Raw genomic sequence first — 25,996 nt, forward strand, 5'->3', positions numbered from 1 at the left:
GGCCCTGCTGGGGGGAGCTGCTGGTTTCCCATTGCCTCCTGGACAGAGGGAGCCTGTGTGCCCTGCCAGGGCTGTCCCCAAGAGCCCCTGCCCTTCTGAGAGTGGTCTTCTACCCACACAGTGCTTGCCATACCCTGGGTAGAGGTCGCTGCACCCCTGCCCCACAGAGCCCCCATCCCTATAAAGCCCCCCCAAACCCCATGGAGCACTCCCAGCCCTATAGAGCCCCCATTTCTGTAAAGCCCCCCAAGCCCTATAGACCACTCCCAGCCCCATAGAGCCCCCATTCCTGTAAAGCTCCACAAGCCCCTTGGAGCACTCTCAGCCCTATAGAGCCCCCATTCCTGTAAAGCCCCCCAAGCCCTATAGACCACTCCCCGCTCTATAGAGCCCCCATTCCTGTAAAGCTTACCAGGCTCCATAGAACACTCCCAGCCCCATGGAGCCCCCAGCCCTATAAAATCCCCTAAGCTCCACAGAGCACTCCTGGCCCCATGGAGCCCCTCAAATCCCATAGAGTATTCCCAGCCTCATGGAGCCCCTAGCCCTATAGAGCCCCCGAATCCCCATAGAGCACTCCCAGCCCTATAGAACCCCCAGCCCTATAAAACTCCTCCAGCCCCATAGAGCACTCCCAGCCCTATGGAACCCCCAGCCCTATAGAGCACTCCCAGCCCCATGGAGCCCCCCAAATCCCATAGAGCATTCCCAGCCCCATGGAGCCCCCCAAACCCCATAGAGCATTCCCAGTCCCATGGAGCTCCCCAAACCCCATAGAGCATTCCCAGCCCTATGGAGCCCCCCAAACCCCATAGAGCACTCCCAGCCCCATGTAGCCCCCAAACCCCATAGAGCATTCCCAGTCCCATGGAGCTCCCCAAACCCCATAGAGCACTCCCAGCCCCATGGAGCCCCCCAAACCCCATAGAGCACTCCCAGTCCCATGGAGCCCCCCAACCCCCATAGAGCATTCCCAGCCCCATGGAGCCCCCAGCCCTATGGACCCCCCCATAAAGGCCCCGCCCCTTCCCTCGGCCCCGCCCTTTCCCCATGGCCCCGCCCCTCCATCCGGCGGCATCAGGACCCTGGACAGCGGCGGGCGCTCTCGCGAGATCCCGGCGCTGCCCATAGCCCGGGTGGCGGCGGCGCCGCAGTCTCGCGAGAGCGCGGTCGCTGCGGCAGGAGCAGCACCGGGCGGGCGGGCGGCCGCCGCCACCCGCCGGGGACCGGAGGGGACGGGACGGGTCACGCCACGTGGTGAGTCCCGGGAGCGTGCAGAGGGGAAACGACTCGGCGTGAGGGCGCTGGATGCTCCCCCCCGAGGGGGCTGACCGCCCTTTGCACCGACCTCCCGCTCTGCATCCGCTTGCGGGGGGGGATGCGCGGCGTGGGGACAGCCGCGGTGACCCTGCACACGCGTGGGTGCACCGGGCACCGAGCGGGGCTTGGGCCGCCCTTCTCCCCGATGCAGGCCGCTGCTGGGAGGCTGCGCCGGCTGTGAGGTGGGGATGCGTGGGGCACGCAGCCCTTCACGCGTGGAAACGCAGGGGCAGCGATGCCGAGCCCTGCCTGCCCTCCCCAAACGCGCCCCGCGTTATCAGAGCGGTTTCTCCTCGGTGCCATCCCCTGTGCGATCGCCCGTCCTTTTTCCACCCGCTCCACCATATTCCTCATTTTCCTTACAACCCCACCCGATGTATCGCTGTGGCGGTGCTTTCCCCCGCGGTGGCGGGGCCGGGGGGTGCCGGGCCGTGTGTCCCCGCTGCCGGCACACGTGGGTAGGGGCGGCCGGGCGGGCGGACGTCACCGCGCCCGAGGAGCTCGTATTTATAGCACCGGCGGGATGGATGGATGGAAGCATCCATCCGGGGGCTGCCGGCGGATGTCGGGCACGCCGAGCCCTGGGGGGTGTCAATAGACCCCTTAGAGAGAGCCCCCCAAATCCCCCCGGGAGCCCCAGGTACAAACAGCCAGGACCCTGCGTCCTGGGAAATGTGTTGGTCGCTGCCCGGATAGCTGGGAAAGGGCAAAACCTGCAGGCAGGTTGTGGGGATACGCCATCTTCACCCTTCTCTTTAAAACCTCAGATAATCATTTTTTGCTTTAATTCGCTGTAATTTTCACATCTGGCACAGAGCTGAGCGTGGAATGGTCTGGGATGGTCCTGGGATGTTGAGTTCCCCCATTTCCCACCTGCATGCTCTGGAATGAGGTGCCAAATGACATGAGTAATTGTTAAGCCAGGCACTCAAGTGACTCATTAGTGACAATCGCCACTGATTTATTTTTTTTTCCAGCTGGTTTCTCTGCTCTGATTTTCTGCTCCCTTTTTGGCCTTGTTTTTGGCTTAGGCTTGCAGAGATGGCAGCTACGAGGCAGCCAGGTAGCACCCTGTGCTGGAATTCAGCAAAAAAACAACAATACTACATTTTTTTTAAAGAATTATTTTGGGAGCAGGTCGTGAACTTTAAGGTTTCAAACTGCCCACAGCCACCTCGTTTCCCTGCTGCCCTACCTGGCCCTCTCCTGGATGTAGGTCAGTTGGGAGTGGGAGGCCCCACATCACTGGATCCTCTCGTAATCTTCTGCCTTAACTGGCACATAAGCCTGAGCCAGAGGAGCCAGGATTTATCACACTGCCAGCCAGGTGCCAGCCTGCATGTGTGATAGTCCAGAGTGTCACACAAGTGAAGCCAACTGCTGTCCTTGAGTTGTTTGGGAATGGGGGGGAAGGTGAAGGCTTTTGCAGACGTCCCTGACCACTTCAATCAACCTTTTTTTCTCTCCTTCTCCTCCAGCTTTGCTAAAGCTCCCACGTTTTTCCCAAGTATTTTTCCCTGAGGAGCAGAGAGGCTGAGCGTGTGCCAGCATGGCAGGTACGGGGGGTTCTGGAGATCATTGTGGGCTCTACTGGCCATCATGTCACCTTGTTGGTCACCAGTGGGGTGGTGGGTGTCTATGGCTGCAGGATCTGTGTGGCCAGTGAGGGCTGAATTTGATCCTTTAGGGTGGGTCGGTGTAAAATCTTAACTCCTGTGTAAAATCTGACTGTTCTTGGGGTTATTTAGGAAGCCTCTTGTTTTTTGTTCAGCCTGACACCAGTGAAACTTTTCCTTGCAGAAAAGGTGAACAACTTCCCTCCCCTGCCCAAGTTCATCCCCCTGAAGCCATGTTTCTACCAGGACTTCGATGCGGAGATCCCGCCGCAGCACCGGACCATGGCCAAGCGGCTTTACTACCTCTGGATGCGTGAGTGGCCCCGTGGCAATGGCTCCAGTGGGATCTGTTTGCCTCTCCAAAGGCTGCTCCTCTGGGAGCTGCCAGCTGAAAGGGCAGGGCAAGGTCAGGGGAAGCCCTTCTCCCCCTCCAGGTGTCTCCTGTTAAAAGTCAGGAGTGAGAGGTGGGCTGCAGCATCCCATGGATCCCAGCCCTTCCAGCTTCCAGGATGGAGCTGTGCAGCTGGCTCGGTGTGCCAGGGTCACTGGTGGTGCTGTTGATGTCCTGCTGTAAGGAGGAGACAGCTCAGACTGGAGGGCTGGTGTGCCTGCTCCCCAAAACGTGGAGCTGGAGGCTTCCCGGAGCTTGCCCATTCCTCTTGCATGCCTCTGTGTGCCGTGCTGTGCTAACAGAGCTGTCACCAGCTTCCAGCTCTTCCAGCTGTCCTGGATCTCTCTTCTTCACCAAACACAGCCAGGGAATAGAGCCAGAGGGACAGGTCACACCCCAGCATAGGTGGAAACGTGCACAGCTCAGGGCAAGTTGGCACCAGCATTTCATTTCTTCCTAGAACTCTGTTCCCTTATCAGGCATTTCCCCTGAACTTTGGAAGCACCAGTGCCCAGGGAGTGCCCTGTGCTTTAGGGGCAGGGTAGGAAGAGCTGAGCTAACACCACAGAGGTTGTGGTGTGTTCCTGCTTCTGCCATGGCACCAGGCTGGCAGCCATGGGGCTGTGTCCTGCGAGGAGGGTGACCCTGGGGTGGCTTCATCGTGTCAGGAGGGTTTGCTGGTTTAAGGCATAGGAGGAAAAAAGCTGTGCTTTTCCCTTGTGGGTGTTCAGTTCCCTCCCCATCCCAACCAGGATGTTCTTCCTCTTAATGTAGCAGAGCTTGGTCCTTGCTCCTTAGCGCCAGCTTTTAGAGCCAGTCACTGTCCCTTGGGTTTTGCCTCTGGAGCTCCTCTCTGGGTCATTTTCTCCCCAGCAGCCCCTCAGACACCCAGCACAGCGTGGCTGGAAGGTCCCTCATGTCCTTTAGGGCAGCTGAGCTCCTTGCCTTGCCAGCTGCAGCTCTCAGGCAGGCGGTGGTGGGAGGGCTCTCGTTCTCGTCGAAATAATGAATCATTCTCCCAACTCGGAGGCGTCAGAATGCAGCTGAGCCTTCTCTGCTTTGTCCTGTGTCTGCTGAGCTGGGACTCATAGTCAGAGCCCTTGTGTGGCCTGATCCCAAGTAGGGGTGGGCGAGGGAAATGTGTCACCCCCTGAACTGGTGAGGCAGGGTCAGGAGTTCAGGATTTTGGCTCTCAGTGGTGCTCGGGAAGCTCCTGCACGAGCTCCTTCAGTAAAGATGTATCTGGAGCAAGCAAGAAACTTCATCACAATTTTCCTCCTTCTGTTAGTGGAAATGTGTCCTGGCTCGATAGGAGCAGGAGGATGCAACTCCTGCCAATCTTCAGAGCCCAGGAACTGCTCAGGGAATTAACTCTGAGTGATACATTGATTTTCCTCCTGTTACACTCAGCTGAGACCTGACCCCCCTCGGCCCAGCCAGCCTGGGAATGTGCTCCCAGCTTAATTTAAGAGAAATCCAGCTAGGGCAGGACTCTGAGGCCACATCCCTGGGGTCGGGGTCCTTGGTGTCTCAGTGCCACCCTTGCATCCGTGCTACTCTGCTCTGTGTGTGTGTGTGTGTTTGCAGTGAACAGCATCACCCTGGCGGTGAATCTCGTGGGCTGCCTCGCGTGGCTCATTGGAGGCGGCGGAGCTGTAAATTTTGGACTGGCAATTCTCTGGCTCATTCTCTTTACGCCCTGCTCCTATGTCTGCTGGTTTAGACCTATTTACAAAGCTTTCAAGTAAGTGGTTGCACCTGAGCCTGGCTTCTTTCTGCATTGTTTTCCTTCATAAACGGTCAGTGTTTAGCTTGGGGCATTGCCTGACTAATTGGGGGCATTCATTTCTGTGCAGCCCTTTAGCTTTAGTTTCTAACCTTCAAAACCAGAGTGTCTGGGATTTCCTGGGGGCCAAACCCCCCATCAGGTGATGTAAGGATACTTTCCTTGTGCCTCTGGGGGACAGTGGTGAGGATGCAGCTGGGGTGCCACTTTCCCTCTCATCCCCACGGCATCTCTTCTATTTTTCCATGAATCCTCGAGGTGTTTGTACAGATTACCCGTGGTGCTGAGGTCAGTCCCCAAATCTAGAGAACTAGGGGTGTATTTATTCCCCATGTGGGGTGGTGTGGGCTGAAAGTCATGTTCCAACACAGATGTCCTCAAGCCATGTCCCAACACAGATGTCCTCAAGCCGTGTCCCAACACAGATGTCCTCAAGCCCAGCTGACTGAGCCATAGGGAGGGTCTGGTGCCCTGTGGCTATCCCAGGTGCCCCTTGACCACCTCCAGCCTCTTGCAGTTTCTCCTTTGCCTTTAATTTTTCTTTCCATCACCCTCCTGCTAAACCACGGCCAGGTCTGATACGTCAGAGCATCTCCCTTGCCTTGGAGTGCAATGGGGATGGAGGTGCAGGAGTGACTGAACCTTCTCTTGCAGGACAGACAGCTCCTTCAGCTTCATGGCCTTCTTCTTCACCTTCATGGCCCAGCTGGTGATCAGCATTATCCAGGCAGTGGGGATCCCTGGATGGGGGGTCTGGTAAGGAAAATGCTGCTGTGCTGGGTACAAGGGTGGTCACTGTGGTGTTTTAGTGTCCTTACTGGTTCTCTCCTTGGTGAAGATGGTTTGAGGAGCTGGGAGGGCTGCTGGCAGTCTGGGAGAGCTGGTGAATGAACCAATTGTTTCCATCTCCTTGCAGTGGCTGGATTGCAGCCATTTCCTTCTTTGGGACCAACGTGGGCTCGGCTGTGGTGATGCTGATCCCCACCGTGCTCTTCACAGCCATGGCAGTCTTCTCCTTCATCGCTCTCACCATGGTATGGCAGCAAGAACAGGGGTTCCACGTGGCTTTGGGTGGCCCTGCTGCCATCTTGGGAGCTCCGTGCCGGCCGCAGGCGCTCGGATTTTTTCTGGATTTCCCCTGCAGGTGCACAAATTTTACCGGGGCAGCGGCGGGAGCTTCAGCAAAGCGCAGGAGGAGTGGACCACGGGGGCCTGGAAGAACCCCCACGTGCAGCAGGCGGCGCAGAACGCGGCCATGGGGGCGGCGCAGGGCGCCATGATGCAGCACGAGACGCAGTACTCGGCCACCCCCAACTACACCTACTCCAACGAGATGTGAGCAGCAGCGGGACTCTGTCCTCGGGAGGAAGAGCTGGGGTGGGGGGAAAAAGGGAGGAGGAAGCCTGAGCCTGAGTTTCTGCAGCTGTCTCAGCAAGTCAGAGTGTACCATAATGGTGGTTCTTTTCCCGTCTTTGTAACGAGATCCTTTGGGATTTTTTTTCTTTCCTTTTTTTTTTTTTTTCCTGTTTTTCTTGTCTTGAGCTCTTCTTTTCTCCTTTCTTTTTCGTTCTGAAGAGGCCGTGAGTTGACCTGCAGGGCTCTTGTTGTGCGTGGTAGTCAGTGTCCGTTCACGTGTCTTCTTTTTCCCTGTGGAATAGTGTACGGTGGTGGTTTTTCAATTACTGTGGTGATAGGTGTATGTTAGAACCTCATCAGCCAAAAGCCCCCCCATGCCCCCAAAAAGGGAAAAAGAGCAACCAGCACCCATCTTCCCTCTTGGAATAAGCCCCAAACCTCGGGTTTTTCACGTGTGTGAGTTTTCTCTTTCAGTTGGTAGTGTCCAGCCACTTGCCACTGTCTCAGCAAGGGCAAGCAATCCTGGGAATTCTCCTTTTTTCTTTTGCTTTTTAACTAGCAGGTGGCTGGCTGATTTAGGATTTAAAAAAAAAAAAAGAAAAAAAAAAAAAGGGGAAAAAATATAAGAAACCCTCAATCCTGCTGTTGATATGCTGGAAGCCAAGAGATTCCTAATCTACACCCTGGCTCAGGATCTACAACTTCTCTCAGTGTGTGGTGTTGTGAGTAGTTTACACTTCAACGTGGAGGACCAGTGTGTGTGTGTGTGTGCACGTGTGTGTGTGTTGGGGAGCAAGGACAGGTTTTCCCTGTGGGATACAACCATCCCATTCCAGATTCTGCATCCTGAGTCTGTTCTTTTGAAAGGCTTCTGTTGTGAAAAGCAGCTGTAAAAGCCACAGAGCGTTCCTCAGAGGACTGACACTTGGGCAAGGCTGCGGGTCAAATCTTGCCACCCCAAATCCCAGCACATCCAAGCAGTCTCCCTGCTCATGGAAATAGCCAGGCCAAGGTTTGTCCCCGTTAGCTTTGGAGGTTTGTGCTAATTTAAGTCTCTTAAGGAAACCTCCAGGCTGGAGGGAGGGACTCCTGCTCACTTGCACTCCTGAAAAGCATGGTGAGATGTGGCCCTCTGTTTTCCTGGTGCAGAAATCCCTGTCAGGCCTGAATCCCTGCCCAGTTTGGGGATGTTGAACAGTAAATAATGATCCTGCACGCTAGCAGGAGGCAGCTGAGCTCAGACCAACACTTCTTGGAGAAGGTGACTGGAAAAGATTATGAGTGGGAGCATAAATGGGATGGATGCTGCAGGGCAGGAGTAGGGAAAGCTACTTCTCTGAGATGCTTTTCAACTCTAAATGCACTTTAAATAAGCCAAATTTTTCTCCAAGTCCTCGAAAAGCAGCCCAAACAGAATCCAATCCAGCCCTTTGGCTCCAGTATCTCCTGCCGGGCACAGGGAAGGAGCTCAGTGTGCCACCAGCCAGGACTGTGCGAGTCCCAGCCCCGTATGTGTCCCCTCCAGCCCTCCAGTGATGCTTGGATGTGACCCCTACCCCTGAGAATCACCCCAAAAAGGACCTTCTCTTCTCCAGCAAAGCACACCAAGACTAGTTTCCTTTTTAAGGGTGTCACTCCAGTCATTCTGCAATAGGCAGTTGTCTCTTGACCAGACTAAAATGCAGCTACTGATAAAATGCCTGTCTCTGTGTGTGTGTGTGTGTATATATTTATGTATAAAATGTCAGGAGAAAAGTAATCCTTTGCTAAGCCTATTATGTACTTAATCAGGTTTAAATATTGTGCAATCCATTTCTAGCTCGCCTAAAACTTACTCTGCCAAACCACGTGCTCTGTCATCCGTGTCTGAGAAATGATGGATTAAGTGACTTCACCTCTTGCATTGACAATAAGATGCATCAATAATAACTGTAACGAGCTGTAACTAACAGACATTGCTTCAGCACCTAACCCTCCTCTCCGATGTGTCTCCTGAGTGTGTGAGCGCTGAAATGTGGCCCCCGCCCCCCGTGGCTCCAGCCTGGTGGGAAACTTGACCCCTGGTTCTCACCTCGGTTATTTGTAAGCTGTCCCTGCTCCAGATGGGGCTGATGTGGGTGTGATCAAAGTGTGGTGCTCCTGAAGCCCACAGGGTGGGAGAGATGGGCTGTTCCTGCTGCTGGGCAAGAGGCTTCTCATAAAACACACCTGGGCTTCTCCTGAGGCGTCCCTGTCACCTTCTACATCCTGCAGGGCACAGCTCTCTCTGCCTCTTGCTGGCCTTGCTGCTAGTTTGTAGCCAATATCAGAGAGATGTCCAAATAAGTGCTGCTTTTGAGCTGGATCTGCACAGGGCTGGGCACCACGGGCTGCCCCAGATCTGTCGTGCCCACATAATCATGGGGTGGTTTGGGTGGGAAGGGACCTTACAGCTCCTCCAGCAGAGACACCTTCCACTGTCCCAGGCTGCTCCAAGCCCTGTCCAGCCTGGCCCTGGACACTTCCAGGGATCCAGGGGCAGCCATAGGGCAGCCTGTGCCAGGGCACAATTCCTTCCCAGTATCCCACCCAACCCTGCCCTCTGGCATGAGAAGCCATTCCCCTCATCCTGTCTGTGGCTCAGACAATGAACACTCGGTCCTTTAATGCACTTTCCCCTGCCAGCTCTGTGTGGCTGCCCTGAATCCCATAGGAAAGGTTTCACTCCTGTTCTCTAGCACTTTCCAAGCTCAGATATCACCCCTGTCACTTGAGGGGCCCTCAGGCCCTCTCCTCTACCCCGTTCCCCACACGACTTCTACACCGAGTTTCTTTGGCTTTTGTTACATTCCAAAACCTTGCCACAATCCCAGTTAAGACTGCTTCCTGAGCAGCCTGAAGCCACCCGCTTGCCCTTGGCGAGATCCGCCGCGTGGGCACGACTGGGGCACAGAGTGGCACAGAACCCTCCCGGGTAGCAGCACTGCCGCCATAACCCGGGACGGGACCGTGAGGGGCCGCCATGACACCCCTTCCCCCCGCTGGCCGCGCGCGCTGCGCGCACCAATCAGTATCGAGGGCAGGAGTGGTGCGCACCAATCAGCGCTGAGGGCGGGAGTAGTGCGCACCAATCAGCGCTGAGTCCGGGAGCAGCGCGCATGAATCAGCGCTGAGGACGGGAGCAGCGCGCAAGAATCCGCGCTGAGGGCGGGAGCAGCACCAATCAGCGCTGAGGGCGGGGTAGCGCCCACCAATCAGCGCCGAGGGCGGGAGCAGCGCGCACCAATCAGCGCTGTGTGTGTCCGATTCCCCGCACCCCGCATTTCCGGTCCCCCCGCTGCCCTCACGGCCCCGCTCCCCTCCCGGCCCTGCCCGGAGCGGTATCGGGGCGCTGTTTGTCACCTTCTGGGGGCCCCTGTGGCTTCTCGGTGCTGCTGTGCGGCCTTTTGGAGCCTTTTTCAGCACCGCTGCCGCATTAAAAGTCGATTTAATGAACCCTGAAGGGCCTGTAAATTGCTTGTTTTCTGGTGGCTGCTTCCCCACAGGTGTGTTTGGGTAAGAGGAAACCGCGCCCCAGCACTTTTTTTTATCGTTATGTTACATATATTATTATACACACAGCTTTTGCTATAATATTTTGCCGTTATTTTATATTTTTACCACTATTTTGCTATTTTTGCCGCTATTTTTACATTTGTACCATTTAAAATTTTCACTTTTTATCGTTGTTTTACCGTATTTATCATTATTTTACCATTTTAATAATTGTTCTATAATTTTATCATTTTTATCCTTTTTATCCTTGTAATTTATAAGCATTTTGAAAATTTCCTGCTTAAAAATTTACTTTTTAATACCCAGGCTTTAATTTGTAGATGCTTCAGTGGAATTAATTGGAAACATCCTAAGGGTGCTTTAAATAGATAATAATTTTAATTATTTATAAATTATCATCATAATAATCTGATTTTAATTAGATATAGATAAATATGTGAAGCATGGTGATAGCATTAAAATCTCTCAGCCAATGTCCTGCTACATTTCCTCACCTCTTAATTACCCTTAATTTGTGAATGCTTTGGTGGAATTAATTGTGGACGCTTTGAGAACATCCTAGGGATGCTTTAAATAATAACGGAAATTATTTATAAATAATAATAATCTGATTTTAATTAGATATAGATAAATATGCAAAGCATGGTGGTAGCTTTAAAATCTCTCAGCCAATGTCCTGCCACCTCTTAATTACCCCTGCTAATCAGCAAAGCTGGAATTGGGTTTTTAGGGGAAAGTGTCCCTGCCCATGGCAGGGGATGGGGTTTGGTCACTTTAATTTCCCTTCCAACCCAAACCAAGCTGTGAAATTCCTCTCTCTAACCTCCAAATTCTCCCCAAAATCAGGACAGCCTGCGTCCATCTTCTTTCCACCCAAAGTAATTCCACTTTGAACAACAAAGACATCACTAAAATGGAACAAACTTCACTGGATGCAGTGATTTTTCAAGAACTGAATTTGCTCTTTGCTGCTTAATTATTAATTGATTATATTTGAGATACTTGTGTCATTTTCCTCACCAAAACATTGATTTCTGTTTTTTATCAGTGTGGCAGCAGCATGGGGAGGCCAGGAGGAAGCAGCAGAGCTGAATTAGATCTGCTAGGGAATTATTTCTCGTGCTGCTGTTAATACAAGATGGCTTTGCATGCAGTGAGGCCCCACATTTTTAATTATTAAGACATCTCTGTGCATTTATTAATCACCAGAGAGTGCAGAGGGAAAGCATCTCAGCAGGGGTTTGTTTGCCTTTAGAGAACTTGCTGTAAAATTTTATCCCAAATTGATTTATTTATCTGCCCTAAATTCAGCACGTGGGAGTGTTAATTTTGGAGGGTATGAACTTTACCAGGGTGATTTTGTGGCCTCTCTGCTCAAGTTTGAGGAGTCTGTTTCCCAGTATCTGAGAGAAAAATGTAATTCCACATTGAGCTGCCCTTAAAGTTCTGTAATCCCTGTGGGATGGGTGACATTTGGGGGTGACCCAGAGCCATCCCATCTTTGTGGGCCCTGCAGGATCCAGGGCAGATCCCCCTTTTTGGGGATGTGTTGGGGTTGGAGCTGTGTTAGCCCAGTGTCTTTGTTTCCCTGTGCCTGCACAGCTGGACTGGAGCATGGAGCCCATCTCCCTGCCAGAGCCAGGCATTCCTGCAGGAAGCAGCAGCTCATCTGTGGCACAGGGAAAGTTCCACGTGCTGCTGGGAGTCACTGGAAGCGTGGCTGCCCTCAAGCTGCCCCTGCTGGTGGCAGAATTGCTGAAAATCCCCGCGGTGAGTGAAGCTTTTGCTGGAGTTGGAGTTACCCTGGTTTTGGGGAGGGCTCACTCTGCTTTCTGCTGAAATAAGTTCCTCATTGGGGGCCTCTTAGTTCAAACATCTCTGTGAGGAGGGTTCCACCTGTTTTTAAAATTTTTTTTTTCTTTCTTACTATTTCATCCTTGAAACAATCTTTGCTTTGGGTGTTTTGGTTTTTTCTGGAGTTTGTCCTTGTCAGTCAAGTTATCAAACGTGATTGCAGACAGAGGTGATGCTTCTGAAACTTGAAATCTCCAGGGTATTGCAGTTTTCCATGGGTGGGATATGGCTTTTCCAAATGTGATCCAGAAAGGGAAAACAGACCTTGTAAAAGCAGAAATGGAGAACACAAGTTTCTCTATGTATTTGTGTAGTATTTTTTTACTGTTTGTTGTCTGGAATAACAGAGGTGCCCAGCAGGGGCCACTGGTGCCTGATCGGGGAGGAAAATGTGCTAATTTTGCTGTAGGATCAAGTTAAACATAAAAAAAACTTTCAGGCTTTCAGAAAAAGAAGAAATATTTTGGAGCAGTGAAAGAACAGAGTGGCAGGGGCAAGAGGGGTGCACTGAAATGTGCAGATTTATTGGTGAGATTGCTGCATGAATTTCCTTTGGGAGGCTGCACCTCTGTGGGAACAGTCAGTAGAGGCAGAGGAGGTGCTGCTTTATCTGGTTGGTGTTGTCACCCAGGCTGGGAAGGGAGCTGGAGGTGAGGCAAAGGGAGGCCTCAGTTAATTTATGACTTGGCCTGATGTGGTTAGTGAGGTCAAAGGTCCCAGCCTGAAATAAAGACAAAGAAAAATGACATTAAGGAGTGGGGTGACCAGCCCAGAGCCAGAGATAGAGATCTTCTAATCCTCTCCCTCTTGGATTAGCTTGGCTATTGTCCATTTTCCTTTGCTCCTGGAGCTTGGGACATCCTTCTGTGCAAATGACCCGTGGTAGGAACATGGCTCAAACCCTTTTGCTTCTCTCTGAGTGTTTGTTTCATAATTAAAAGCTGCAGACAGCTGCACTCCAACTCTCTGTGCAGCCCCAGAGGTCTGTGACATCCAGTGCAGACTTTGTGGTCACTGGTTTTAGGGCAGAAAAAGCAAAAGTGAGACATCCAGGAGTTTATAAAAGCTTATTTATCAAAGTTATTTACTCATTTCTGCTCTGATTTCAAGCCTGCTGAGTCAGTGTAACTTTGCCATGGCATTTATTGATGCTGTACCAGGCTGTTGCATCGATTCCTTTACTGCTGGAGCAGAGCTTTACAAAGCAGGCAGGGCAGGAGCAGAACATGGCTTTGATACCAGAGGAGATGTGGTCACAGGCTTGCAGCCAGGGTGGTTAGTTTAAATGGATGTTTTGCCTGAAATGCTCTGTGGTGAACGACTTGGCAGTGTGATTTTGCTGCTCATTAAGCTTTAACACCTCCTCAAGGGTGCCAGGGGATGTGACAGCTCACTGCCTTTTGCTTGAATTGTCCTTGACTTATCCTGGAAGTGTCCCAGGCCAAGCTGGACAGGGCTTGGAGCTCCCTGGGATAGTGGAAGGTGTCCCTGCCATGGCAGGGGGTGGCACTGGAACACCTTTGATTTCCTTTCTAATCCAAACCAATCTGTGATCTTAGCTTAAAGAAAGGCAAGGACTTTTTGGTGGGCAAAATGTTTTGCTCTTGAAACTCCAGGATGTCACCTGGACTTCAGGTTTAAATCCCACCCTGTCACTTCCTTGTGCTGCCTCAGGCTGTAGGTGCCATTTAACAGAGGAGCTCGTGTGCTCAGGCTGTCTGGAAAGATTTTGCTGTCAGATCTGAGAAAACCATTAAAAAATAAAATAACCACGTGCACCTCCTTCCCCTGAAAGGGCTGTGCCAGGACAATCTTTTATCAGAGACCAGCAGTGTTGCCTGAACATGGGCTTTGTGGTAAAGTTTGTTTTGGATATTTGGCTTAAGCCAGAGCCCTTTAACTAATCTAAACTGTCTGCAGTGAGGGAGTTTGAGTGTGGCCAAACTGCCTTTGCTGTTGAAGATATCCACAGGCAAACAGAGGGTGTGCCAGATAAACAGAATAAACTATGCAGGCTGAGGTAATCCTGAGAACACTGGGCTCTTCCCAGTCTACCTGGAGGGACTTGAGGGAACCAGGAGCCCACCCCAGCAGAAAACCTTCATTAGGGAGAATATTTAACTCACAGAACAACTTTTTTGGGGGGCTGGTGGGATTTCAGCACTCAGACTCCTTCAACATCCCTCTGCAACGTTCTGGCCTGGAATGGTTGAATGCAGCACTCGACAGCCAGAACTCTTCCCTAGTTGTGGGCTTGTGCTTGGAAGAAAGAAATATTTTTTTCAATGGCAGCATTTCAGAGAGCAGCCATCTCCTTCAGACTGCACAGTGGCCTTCAAACCCCCCAGATAAAGAAATAATGAAATAAATTTTTTGCAGACTGAGGTTAACACCTCGCCCGGAGCCTGCGGCGCAGCGATAGCACCTTTGTGGGTGTCACTGCTTGGCTCGAGCAGCTTCCTGTGAGGTGAGGGTAGCATGGAAATAATACAGTTAGCTAATGCCTGGGAGTGTGATCTTCATGCTCAAAAACACTCTGAACACCTGGCATTCCCAGTCAGGGGTGTTTCAAGAAAAACAGACATTTAGAAGAGGCAGAAAAGCAAATGTACAGTACCAAAAATGTGTTGTGCAGCTGTATTATCCTTCAGAAATTGGGGGAAATTACCAGTGGGCACAATATGCTGAGGCTGGGGTTTTCCACTGCTCCCAGCTGTTATTCTAATCTCATAGGATGTAAGGAGCCAACCCTGCCTGGTTCCCAGTGGAATAAATGGTGCTGGGAGCTGGATTCATGTGCTCTGACACATCACTGCTGCTGTTGCAGAGAATTTCTTGGAGCTTGGAGGTTTCCAGCAGTTGATTGTAGCAAGGAGTGCACACACCAAGTGCCTCCTCAAGGCACTGTTTTCTGATAGGAAGGAGCTGCTGGTGGGGCTGATTTCTCCCCATCTCACTGTCAGATCAATGGAACCATGCAGTGGCTTCTGGGAGTTGCTGGAAGGAGCAGGTAGTAGCCAATACCATGGAAAAGGGATATTTTTCACTGTAATCAGCAGCCTGAGGTTCATCTTCCTCATTACCACTCTTCAGAGTGCTCCATCCATGTGTTTTGATGTTGATGGGTTTAAGGAACACCCTTGGGAGGAATTGCAGCTGGAAATTCAGCTCCATGTCCCACATGGGCTGTCAGGGCATGCAGAGCTGGCACTGGCTGACCCTGACATGTGGAGGACACCTCTGGTTCACTGCCTGTGGCAGGAGCTGTTGGCAACATTATCAGAGCTGCAGGACACATGGAAAACAGAAAATTTTCCACTTGGGGAGATTTCTGCAGGAGGAAACAAGAGGTTCACCTTAGCACCTTTTGTAAGTGTGTGCCAGATAAACACCTGAAGGATGGGATAGGCTTTCCCCAACAAATGAAGGTTCCAGTGGCTTTGCAGGTTTATCTGAGATTTCAGACAGAACCCTCATGTGTTCACTCAGTCTGCACAGAAACCCTGTGCTATGGACACAGCTGCACAGAAGTTTTCCCTTGTGCTTGGCAGGTGAGGATTTCTCTTTTTTAGGTAGACATGAAATGAGTTTCTGGCTCCTTCAGATGCCTGTGGTGGCCTGGCATTTCAGCTGTGAATAGGGAAGGTTCTCTGAGAAGCCCCAAAACCTTCAGCATTCTCCTCAAGTCTAACCAGTGGTTTTTTCTTTCTGCTTAGCTCGAGGTGAAGGTGGTCACTACTGAGAGAGCAAAACATTTCTACAATGCCCAGGAGATTCCTGTGGCCCTCTATGGTGATGAAGAGGAGTGGCAGGTGAGTTGTCCATGCAAATAGAAACATTCCTCTTGAGTTTTCTTGCAAGAAACCACACTTAGTTCTTTTTTTAAACCTGAGCCAAGGCTCACTCCTTGGTCTAGTTTGGAATGTGGCTTTTGAAGAACGTGCTGTAAAGGAGGAGGAAGAGAGAGGCTGCCCTGATGCAGTGCAGGATTTTGTCCTGCAGCAGGCAGGAAGGGCAGAGTGGACTCTCTCCACCCTGGGCTCAGCTGCTCTGAGTGTCAGGAAATGTCAAGACAGCCACTGCAGAGCCATGGTGAGCGAGTTTGGTGCTTGTCATGAGTCATACTTGTCACACAGGCAGCAGCTTCGTTCTCCTTAGCTCAGCTGTCAGAGCTGTGAACATCTCTGCTCCCTGTGAAACAGTAAAAACTCCCTGACTGCAGTTTTACTGACACACTTTGAGAGTCCTTGGGTATGAAGAGGTTTGTTGTACAAGCATCAAGATTTGTTTTTCCATACATTTCATCCCTGCTTTGCAGTGCTGTCTGAGCACAAGGTGCTCTCTCCTTACCCCTATTCCTGCTCACACATCAGCATCACTTTTAAGTGGATAGAAACACGCCCAGTGACAACAGCCAGGAAACTTTCTTGCTGGTCTTATGGATTGGTTGGTACTTACTGGATCCCAAGGTGCTACAGCCTCAGGCAGTTGTTTCTGAGGAAGTGGGGTGATGGAAGGGCTGCAGGTCAGGCTTTGAGGTCTGCTGGCACACTGGAGAGCAGGCACAGAGCCCTTGTGGTGGGAAATAATCACAGAATGGTTTGGGTTGGAAGGGACCTCATGCTCATCCAGTTCCACCCTCTGCCATGAGCAGGGACACCTTCCACTCACTATACCAGGTTGCTCCAAGCCCCATCCAACCTGGCCTGGAACATTTCCAGGGATGGTGCAGCCACAGATTCTCAGGGCAACCTGTTCCAGGTCTTCAGCACCCTCACAGGGAACATTTTCTTCCAATATCCCAATATCTAACCCTGCCCTCTGGCAGCTGAAACCCATTTCCCCTTGCTCTGTTGCTCCAGGTCCTTGTAAATAGCCTCCCTCCATCTTGCTGGCTCCTTCAGGCACTGGCAGGACACAATTAGGTCATCCCAAAGCCTTCCTTCTCTTCTCCAGGCTGAACACTGCCAGCTCTGTCAGCCTTTCCTCATGGGAGAGCTGCTCCATCCCTCTGACCAGCTTGATGGCCTTCTCTGGGCTCAGTGTGACAGCCTGCTCAGCATCTCTTTGTGAGATCCTTCACTCTGACAATAACAGGACCAGAAAGGACAGAAGTGAGTGGAGGAGGTGGAAAGGTGTTCAGGAAGCCCCAGCTTTTCAGGTGCTGCCTTTTTGTTGTGGCTTCCCGTGACTCAGAGGAGGAGCAGTTTGTGGCCCTGACACAGCCCATGCTGGCCTGTGGTTGGGTCTCCTCTGGGGAATAAGCACCTGATGCTGTTTGCTGCTTCTCAGGGCTATTTCCCAGTTAAATAATCTCTTAAAACCAGGATTCTCTTGAGCAATTCAGGGCTTTAGAGATAATAGAAATATTCATTAAAGAGTGTGTCAAGGAGAAGCTGTGGCTGCCCCATCCCTGGAAGTGTTCAGGGCTGGGATGGGCCTTGGAGCAACCTGGTCAAGTGGAAGGTGTCCCTGCCCATGGGACAAGGTGAGTTCTAAGGTCCCTCCCAGCCCAAACCATTCTGTGATTCAAAGAGTTGAGAGAGTAGAGAAGTGCCAAAAACCTGGATAAACCTCATCCATCATGGAGAAAGGCAACAGGACACTGTCCCTGCAGGACTTAGGAGGGTTCCCTTTGCTGCTTTGAGTGTGAGTAGGGTTGTGTATCCTAATTAAAAGTCACATGTTCATTTAGGGGTCTGTACCTTGTGAGAAACCAGTGGGCAGCTTCACTTCTATGTGAAAATTATAAATTACATGGGTTCTCCAGGAAATGTACCCTGATTTGGGCCTGAGGGATGGAGCTCTTAGGAATAATTACAAAGCTAAGGAATGCCATGGATGGGGACAGCTCTTTGCTGTGGTTGTCACATGTGGGAATTGTCTTGTGGGGAAAGGACCCCCCATCCACCAATCCACTGCCATCCCACAATTTCCATAAGCATAATCCCACAGGAATTCCACAGGAGTTGTGGTTCCTGGGTGGGATGGATGAGGAGTGTGAGGGTTTGGTGTCCCCCCACAGCTGTGGAAGGGCCGCTCGGACCCCGTCCTGCACATCGAGCTCCGGCGCTGGGCTGACCTCATGGTGGTGGCACCCCTGGATGCCAACACGCTGGCAAAGGTCGCCAATGGCATCTGTGACAACCTGCTGGTGAGTACCCAGGCTCTGCCTGCGCTGCTGCCACCCCTCAGCACTGCCTGACCTTGCTTCCATGGAGCCTTGGTGCTTCTGCAGCATCGCCAACAGTGAGATTTGCACGTTCTGCTCCCCTTTCATCTGCTTGTCTCTCTTCCCCACCATGGTTCCTCTGCTCCTTCTTCCTTCCCTGAAATCCATTCCCATTCCTCAGCTCTCTCAGTCTCTCATCTCGTTTCCCAGCCCCGCTTTGTGTTCCCTGCTTTTTCTGGAGGGTGGTATTTCTTTGTGCCTCCATTCTCTCTCTCTGTCACTCGTACACACAAACACACTCACACTCCCTTTTGAGTTCCTCTACATTTTTTTCAATGCAATCTGGAAAGACACCTGTGAGATCAGATAAAACTGTTTACTTCCTGCTACTTCACCACCTCCCTCACCTAACATAGCACAGACTTTCAAACATGCTCATGCCCACTTACCTCCCAGCCTCAGCTACAGAGGATTTTGCTTGTTCAGGCTTGTTTTTTGGTATTTAAAGGGCTATTGAGCTCTTCAGCCTAATCAGAAAGTGTATTTAAAGGGAGTGTGCTTCTTTGTTGGGTGCTGGGGACCTTCAGTGGGGCTGAATAGTTTGTGGCCAGGCATTAACCACACAAAAGATCTCAGGAAACTGCAGATCTGCGTGACCTACAGCCTTTTGGGTAAGAAGTGCATATAAATGAACAAAATCCACCCAGAGCAGATCACTGGGGGTCTGAGAGAAGCCAGAAGGAGCTGTGGGAGGGACAAGCAATGTCTTGTCCTTCTGGGTCCCTTGTGGGTGTGCTGAGGGAAGAGCTCAGGATGCATGTCAGGGATCTGTGGCTTCACAGGCTCCTGCCAATCTTTGAGAGCCTTGTGAAGGGAAGAGGCAGCTCCAGGAAAGGGAAGTGAGTGCTGGAGGTGCTGGTTGGGAGTTCAGAACAGATTCCATCAGATTTCCTTGTGCTGGGAAGGGTTGAAGTCACAGGGTACAAAAGAGGATGGGCAGGGTTCCTGTGAGGACTCTGTGATCAGAGCTGCTCCCTTGGAAGCTCCTTTGTTTGAATGCTACAAGGCCTGGGGAGCCCAATGGACATTGCACTAAGAACAACCAGCATTTATCTTTCCAAGGGGCTGAGGTGGTCCTGGGTTATCTGGAAGTGCTGAGGAGTCAGATTTGATTGCCTGTAGCACACAGGAGCTGCCAGATGCCTTGTAACCTGCCAGCATCTCCTGCAGCAGCCCATATGTGCTCGTGCTCTGTTGTATCCTGGAAGCAGCACTGCTTCCCTTACAGAGAGTAATGGATCCAGCTGGCATTTCATGTCAGAAAGACTCATTGCCAACTTTCAGTGTTCAGCTTTGTTATCTGAAGTGTTGCCCTGGGGGTGTCTTTGTAGTCAGTAAGATCTGTGGCCACCTCTCAGCTCCTCTGTATCTCACAGTCTGTACACATCCTCTTCCAGCTTGCTTTGCTCCAGCCTGGGCTGCTGCCTGGAGCGGGGTGGGATTTATCCTCTGCCTGGCCTCCCTCATCTTTCCTGCCTGTCAGAGATGAGCTTGGCTGGAATGTGCTACAAATTCATCCCAGCCCATGTGTTGGAAAAGAAATGAAATTTAGCAAAATGTTTAATTATAGTTCAGTTATGAGTTGTGTGTGAATTGGTTTGTTAAAAGCAGTTTTGTAGCCGTTGATAGTGTGTGTTGGGTTTTGTGTGTAACCTGGCAGGTAGTCTTAGGGATTTAATAAATATTTAAACTAGTGCAGCAAAGTAAGAATGCTAACCTGTCTGGAGGCAGCATACAATGCTCTTAGAATAGGATAAGCAGACGATTTATGATTTTGTTTGTGAACTAAGGAATGTATCACAAGGGGTCTGTGGCTAGGCAAGGGGAACTGTTTCTTGGAGACCTTGTTATGAATCACATGTATAAAAAGGGAAGCACCCATACGTGAAATTGGGGGCTCGGGTTTTAGGGACGTTAGTCCACCAGCTCCCCGGGCCCTTAATAAAGCACCCACAAAACTTATCCGAGTTTTGTGTCATTTATCAATCAGGCAACACATGGGTTAGTCCAGCTGTGCTGACAAAACAGCCAGGCTGGAAAGGTGCAGCAGAGGGATGGGAAGGAGTGAGGGGATCCCAGCCCATGGGTTAGCCCAGCTGTGCTGATAAAACAGCCAGGCTGGAAAGGTGCAGCAGAGGGATGGGAAGGAGTGAGGAGATCCCAGCCCATGGGTTAGTCCAGCTGTGCTGACAAAACAACAGCCAGGCTGGAAAGGTGCAGCAGAGGGATGGGAAGGAGTGAGGGGATCCCAGCCCTGCCATGGCTTCTCCTGCAGACGTGTGTGATCCGCGCGTGGGACCTGAGCAAGCCGCTGCTCTTCTGCCCAGCCATGAACACGGCCATGTGGGAGCACCCCATCACTGCTCGCCACGTGGAGCAGCTCAAGGCCTTTGGCTACACGGAGATCCCCTGTGTGGTGAAGAAACTGGTGTGTGGAGATGAAGGTCAGTCCTTTTCCTGCCCTGTCCTGGGAGGGATGTGCTGCCTTTTGCTGTGTGGCCACAGAGATGTTGAACTGCCACGGTTTGTACAAACAAGCTGAAGCTTTGCCCTGTGTTATCCCTTGTCATTAATTTTTAAATAGCCTTAAGAGCTTCCAGCTGAGCCTGATACTGAAGAGAGATGCTCATTCAGGAGGAAAGGACATCAAAGAGAAGGGAGGTTCCTGTGGCAAGATTTACCAGCCTGGGATTTGGGTGTTCTGACTTTGCCCTCTGCTGGGACTGAGGGCTGTTTTCATTGTGCCTCAGTTTCTCAGTGTAGCTGTGTTTGCAGGGGTCCCAGGATGAGGGAAGAGATGGGAATCTTGTCTCCATGTTTCAGAAGGCTGATTTATTGTTTTATTATATATTTTATTATATATTTTATTATATATATTTTTTATTATACTAAAAGAAAATGATATATTAAAACTATACTAAAAGAATAGAAGAAAGGATTTCATCAGAAGGCTAGCAAGGAATAGAAAGGAATGATAATAAAATCTTGTGACTGACCAGGGAGTCTGAGACAGCTGGACTGTGATTGGCCATTAATTAAAAAAAGCCACATGAGACCAATCAAAGATGCACCTGTTGCATTCCACAGCAGCAGATAATTATTGTTTACATTTCAGGCCTCTCAGCTTCTCAGGAGAAAAAGATCCTAGCAAAAGGATTTTTCATAAAATATGTCCGTGACACCTCAGCTCCATCTTTGGGATTAAATCTTGTCCCTGAGTGCAGACAGTGAGAAAAGGCCTCTGCAGATGTGGCTGGGGGAGTAGCTGGACACACATTTAACATTTGTTGCTGTTGCCTTGGTTACTTTTCAGCCTCCCAAACAAGCTGTGATTTGGGGTTTTGACACCAGAGTTCTGTGAAGTGAAAGAGGGGTGTGGAGGAAGTGCAGACTGAATACATTTAGCTTGCAGTGCTAAGAAATAATACTCTCATTTGAGTTTTAGTAGCTTGCTCAGAGGTATTTTGACTTTTGGGAAGGGTTTTGATACAAACCACTTGGATGAATTGATTTGCTTTTTTTTTTTAATTTCATTGGGCAGATCTCTGTAAAATGTGCCTTAGTTACAGCCAGAGCCTGCACCTATTTCTATGTAACAGCCCTGGCTCCAGCAGGATTTTAACCACCCTGTCAGTCCAATAAAGAGTCTGTGACAAAGACAGGCTGTTAAAATGTCCCTTGTGGTTAAATTCTAGGCTGGCTTGGTTTTGGAATCCTTAGGTAGGTGCAATGCCTCCGTGCATTTGTACTTTTGGAACTGAAAACTAAAAAATATTTACAGTTAGGTAAGTGTAGTCAAGTAACTGAGCCATCAGTTGAAATATCCTAGATGATTAGCGTTCCACTGGGATTTTAGACATGATGACATCAAATTTCTTCGTGTCCAGCTCAGCTGTCTCAGCTGTGAGAGCAAACTCCTGAAGGAGCTTGGAGGAGAGGGATGCAGGGATGGCAGGAGCAGCCTCATCTGACTGGACTCCACTTGTGCTTGTGAGTCACTTCCCAGCAAGATCTCCCTGATGGCAAACACCAGCACTTCTCCTGGCAGCCTGTAGGGACGTTATGGCAGGGCACTAATGGATTCTATCTCTCTGAAGACCAAACTAGTCTCCACAACTGACTTTTTTTCACCCCTTCCCCTTTTCTCAGGCCTTTCACCCCACAGCCTCTTCCACACTCACTTTGGTTTTGTGGCTTCCATCCACGCAGGGGTTTCCCTGGTTTCCACACAAGCAGCATGTAGCAAAGCTCACACATGTGGTGCAGGAGAGACTCAGTTTGCACCAGTTTTGTCTGTTGATGTTGTGGTTTGTTTTGCTCTAGGAGGTTTCTCTTCCTCACCCTGTGTGGTTGGGTCTCACCTGAAATGCACCAGATCCTTACTGCCTCCAAGTTTTATCTGATTATTTTTTCTCCTTTACTAAAGTGTGGGTTTAGACAGAAAGTCCAGCTAAAAGAGTTACAATACCAAAGTGAGTTTTTTAACTGGATAGTTTCCACACTGCCATTGTCTTCATCATCCTTGGCTGGATTTCTAGAGCCTGGTACACCCAGATTTCCACCTGTAGGCCTGAGCTGTGCTGTAAGAGTTTGCTTTGCTAAACCTCAAAATCCAGCACTGAATTGCCAGAGGTGTTGGAGTAGTGGATGGTGGAGGAAGAAGGCAGGCCTTGGAAGTGTTCTGGAAGGGTGTAGCTCTACCAAACCATGCAGAGGGAGTTTCTCCTGTCAGGTGCAGCTCTTCTCCCTGAGCTTAGGAGAGCAGAAGGGTCCAAATCTGCCTGCAGCTTGTCCACAAGATGCTGCAGACATCCTGGGATTTACAGGTCTGAAAAAGATGAAAACAACATTTCCTAGAACTAATTTCTGCTGAGCAGTAATTTATGAGATCAATTAGCCAGCAAGATAAACTACCAAGAGAGAGACTCCTTAAGAGACAAATACCTGTGGGAGAAGCATCTTTCCTCAGCTCCAGGCAAATTAGAGGAGAGAATGGCCTCAGTTCCCAGTGCTGAGCTGAGCACACATGGTTAGACAAGGTGATTTAATCATCTCAGGCTTTAAAATTCTGAACCTGAGTTTACAACTGCTCAAAGGAAAGCAGCAGCACAACATAGATTAGATGTTCATCTGGCAGATAACCAGGCCCAAAGGAAAAGCCTTTCCATTTTGTTCTGTCCAGCACTCAGCCTTCTCCAAGTCCCAGGTGAAGTCTGGTGGGAATCCACAACAGCTTTCTCTAATGGAGGTCCTTTCTCCCAGGCAGAGCCATGGGAATGGTATGGATTTTTCAAGTCCTTTGTGTAGGCAAAAACTATTTTAGAAAGATTCTGAAACCACACAATTTTGGATTGAAATATGCCCTGGAGAAAGGAGGTGAGATAAGGAATTTTGCTGCACACACTTTCTTTAGGTTGCCCCCACCCTGGATTTCACCATGTGCTTTTGCTCTTGCCCTGCAGGCCGGGGTGCCATGGCAGAAGTGTGGACCATCGTGGAAAGAGTTAAAAAGATCCTTGAAGAACGGGATGTGCCAAGGCAGAGCTGATGTTTTGGCATGCAAATGGTGGTTTTGTGCCTTCCTGATGGTTTGGAGATAAAGCCAGCAGGAAGCTGGGCTCAGCTGCCCTGGTACCATGGCGTGCATACCTTGAGCTGCTCTCCAACAGAAGGAGCCAACGGTTGTCTTCCAGCTGGTGCCAAACTGAACTGTGCTACCTCACCACAGACTTTCAAAAGCCAGAGCCAAGAACGTGCTGCTTTAGTGTGGAAAACCCTGTGGTATTTTGGGAGTAACTGTTCCTGAGGCTGCTCAGCCCCCAGTGCTTCACACCTGCTCTGTTCTGGGCAGGCTGCAGAAGGTGTTTGAGCTCCCGTGGTTCTAAAGAGGAAAAGGCCCTGCAAATTCTGGTGCCAGGGTAATTGCAGCCCCTTCTAGCAAGTGTCTCCTGGACCATTCCTGCTCTCCAAAGCTTGGTCCATAGCTGTGCTGGCTGCATGTTCCTCCCAGCAGGAGTCACTGTCCAAACAGATTTTTCCCTCTGGGAACTTAATAAAAAAGAGTTTTTAATCCTTCTCCTGATGAGTTGCCTCTTGTAACTGCTTTGGCCAGTATCTTTGCTAAGTTGTGTCTGCTTAGGGTTTTTATCAGAGAAAAAAAATGACTGAAAGGAGCTCTGCAGTCCTTTTGCCCTTTTGTAGCTGTTGTCTGGAGAGGGGTGCAGGTGTCAACCTCATTCCAAAGTGCCTCCTGCCCATCTGGGTGCCCCAGTCAGGAAACAAGCAAGCCAGGCCCTCATGGAAAGCCAAGGCTGTGTGTTTCCCATGGGAATGAAGTGAAACTTCACCTTTGATGACCTTTTCAGCTTGAAAGTTTATTGCCTGGCATGAATAAACTGGGAAATCCTGTGCCCTTGTGGGCCAGACCAGGCAGGGCTCCCCCAGTGCAGCCTTTCCTTGGGAACATGGTCTTGCTCCTGAGGGGACTGGGAGCTGTGGGACATACTGCTCCAGCAGAGCACTGCTGACCTACAGAGTTCATTTTTGGCTAAACCCAAACAAATCTGAGGCCTTGGGTACAGCATGTGCATCCTGCCAGTGAGGGAAACCTCCAGCCTGCTGTGCATGAGGGAAGAGGTCATTAGGTTAGGTTTGCTTAACTTACCCATCCCACACAAATAAAACCTCTGAACCTTCCCTGTTTTGGCTCTTCCACTGACAGAAATCCACGTAGTCACAATTTCTGAGAAGGATCTTGGTGTGAGCAGAGCTTGTGGCTCACACAGAGGGCTGGAGTGGGGTTGTGGCTGTGATTTCTGCATTTTGCCAGGATTTATGGAGTGACCTGCATTGTTTGCTCATGTTCTCAGCCTATCACAGGACCTTCCCTTAAGCTCACTGACAGTAGCAGAGATGTTTCTGGCTTCCATGACTTCTGATGTGAATGGTGTTTCTTCTGCTCACAGGACAATGTGATAAGAGCCTTCCTCTCTTCCAAGCCTGCTTTGCTGCCTTCAGCTGCTCCAGAAATGTTGAAAAGTGATCTTCTGCACAATTGCTGTGATTTTTCATTGGCAGCAGGTTGTGATGGCTTTCCAGGCTGGCATAAACTTGTGCCCAAACCACCTTTCCCTCAGGGCAAATAGAAGAAACAGTTAAGCTCCTTCTGGGAGGCAGGAGCAGCTTCCAGCCTGGCACAGGTACAGGTCCCCACACGTGGCCAGGGAGATGCAGGAGCTGTTCCCTGTGGAAAAGGAGCATGAATAGAGCTGGGGAAAGCCCTGTCTGCTTGAGGAGGTGAGTTTGGGACAGTGTTTTTGTAGGATGAGGCTTGGGTGGTGATGAAGGACCTGATTCCAAACCAGGGCTCTGTGCCAGCTTGGGCAGTAGGCACTGCCAGGCTCTCCTTAGTCAGTGAGGTCACCAAGAGGTGTTGAGGGATGGATCCCTCAGGGCATTCAGGCTTCCACCTCCATCCCTCACAGCTCTGTGTGTGACCCAGGTTCACAGGGCAGGCCCAAGACACTTCCCATGAGCTTTTTCTTTTCCTTCAGCTCTTCTTTTTGAGCCTCATGCTGATTTTTTTTTTTTTTATTTCACTTTCCCATGAAACTGTCGGGTGACCGAGGCAGCACTCCCATGAATCTTGCTGTGTTGCAATTTCATTCATCCTGCTTAAAACTGTTTCTCTCAGCATGGCTTGGGAGTGGTAAAGAGCCAGGACAAAAGCTGAGCAAAGGCAGCAGCCCACCTCCTCTCCTGGGCTTGCACATGCTTCCCCCCATCCCAAACTCTGTGGGATCCCTTTGCTGCTTGGATTTGGGGAGCACCAGAGGAGGATGGAGATGCCGTGGTGGTTTTGGTCTGGCTTTGATCAGGAGTTGAGATGGGAATTGCATCATCTCAAG

The 25,996-nt window shown here is 50.6% G+C and overlaps 2 protein-coding genes across 5 annotated transcripts; both read left to right on the forward strand.

The window, feature by feature from the left end:
• The first annotated feature begins 1,166 nt into the window (after positions 1-1,166).
• Positions 1,167-8,440, forward strand: SCAMP5 (secretory carrier membrane protein 5). Its single transcript, XM_058033584.1, has 7 exons — positions 1,167-1,257; positions 2,799-2,876; positions 3,121-3,249; positions 4,915-5,071; positions 5,768-5,869; positions 6,030-6,147; positions 6,258-8,440. The coding sequence occupies exons 2-7, from the start codon at positions 2,870-2,872 to the stop codon at positions 6,450-6,452; spliced, it is 708 nt and encodes a 235-aa protein (XP_057889567.1). The 5' UTR covers positions 1,167-1,257; positions 2,799-2,869; the 3' UTR covers positions 6,453-8,440.
• Positions 8,441-9,785: 1,345 nt separating this feature from the next.
• PPCDC (phosphopantothenoylcysteine decarboxylase) lies at positions 9,786-24,129 on the forward strand. 4 transcript variants are annotated; one of them, XM_058033374.1, is made up of 6 exons: positions 9,786-10,003; positions 11,606-11,773; positions 15,574-15,669; positions 17,883-18,011; positions 20,365-20,533; positions 23,552-24,129. In XM_058033374.1, exons 2-6 carry the CDS (start codon positions 11,618-11,620, stop codon positions 23,635-23,637), a joined length of 636 nt encoding a protein of 211 aa, XP_057889357.1. In that variant the 5' UTR covers positions 9,786-10,003; positions 11,606-11,617; the 3' UTR covers positions 23,638-24,129. The 4 variants fall into 4 exon arrangements, with proteins under 4 accessions (XP_057889357.1, XP_057889356.1, XP_057889359.1 ...); XM_058033373.1 differs by having other exon boundaries at positions 9,786-9,993; XM_058033376.1 differs by lacking the exon at positions 20,365-20,533 and having other exon boundaries at positions 9,786-9,993.
• Positions 24,130-25,996: the final 1,867 nt, after the last annotated feature.

The sequence above is a fragment of the Melospiza georgiana genome, chromosome 13 (assembly GCF_028018845.1).
Source record: "Melospiza georgiana isolate bMelGeo1 chromosome 13, bMelGeo1.pri, whole genome shotgun sequence".
Taxonomy (NCBI): domain Eukaryota; kingdom Metazoa; phylum Chordata; class Aves; order Passeriformes; family Passerellidae; genus Melospiza; species Melospiza georgiana.

Coding starts and splice junctions, on each gene's coding strand:
- SCAMP5 (XM_058033584.1), top strand. Junction 5,072..5,767: donor CCTATTTACAAAGCTTTCAA/GTAAGTGGTTGC, acceptor CTTCTCTTGCAG/GACAGACAGCTCCTTCAGCT. Junction 6,148..6,257: donor CCTTCATCGCTCTCACCATG/GTATGGCAGCAA, acceptor TTTCCCCTGCAG/GTGCACAAATTTTACCGGGG.
- PPCDC (XM_058033374.1), top strand. CDS start 11,618: ATGGAGCCCATCTCCCTGCCAGAGCCAGGCATTCCTGCAGGAAGCAGC. Junction 11,774..15,573: donor AATTGCTGAAAATCCCCGCG/GTGAGTGAAGCT, acceptor CTTTCTGCTTAG/CTCGAGGTGAAGGTGGTCAC. Junction 18,012..20,364: donor GCATCTGTGACAACCTGCTG/GTGAGTACCCAG, acceptor CTTCTCCTGCAG/ACGTGTGTGATCCGCGCGTG.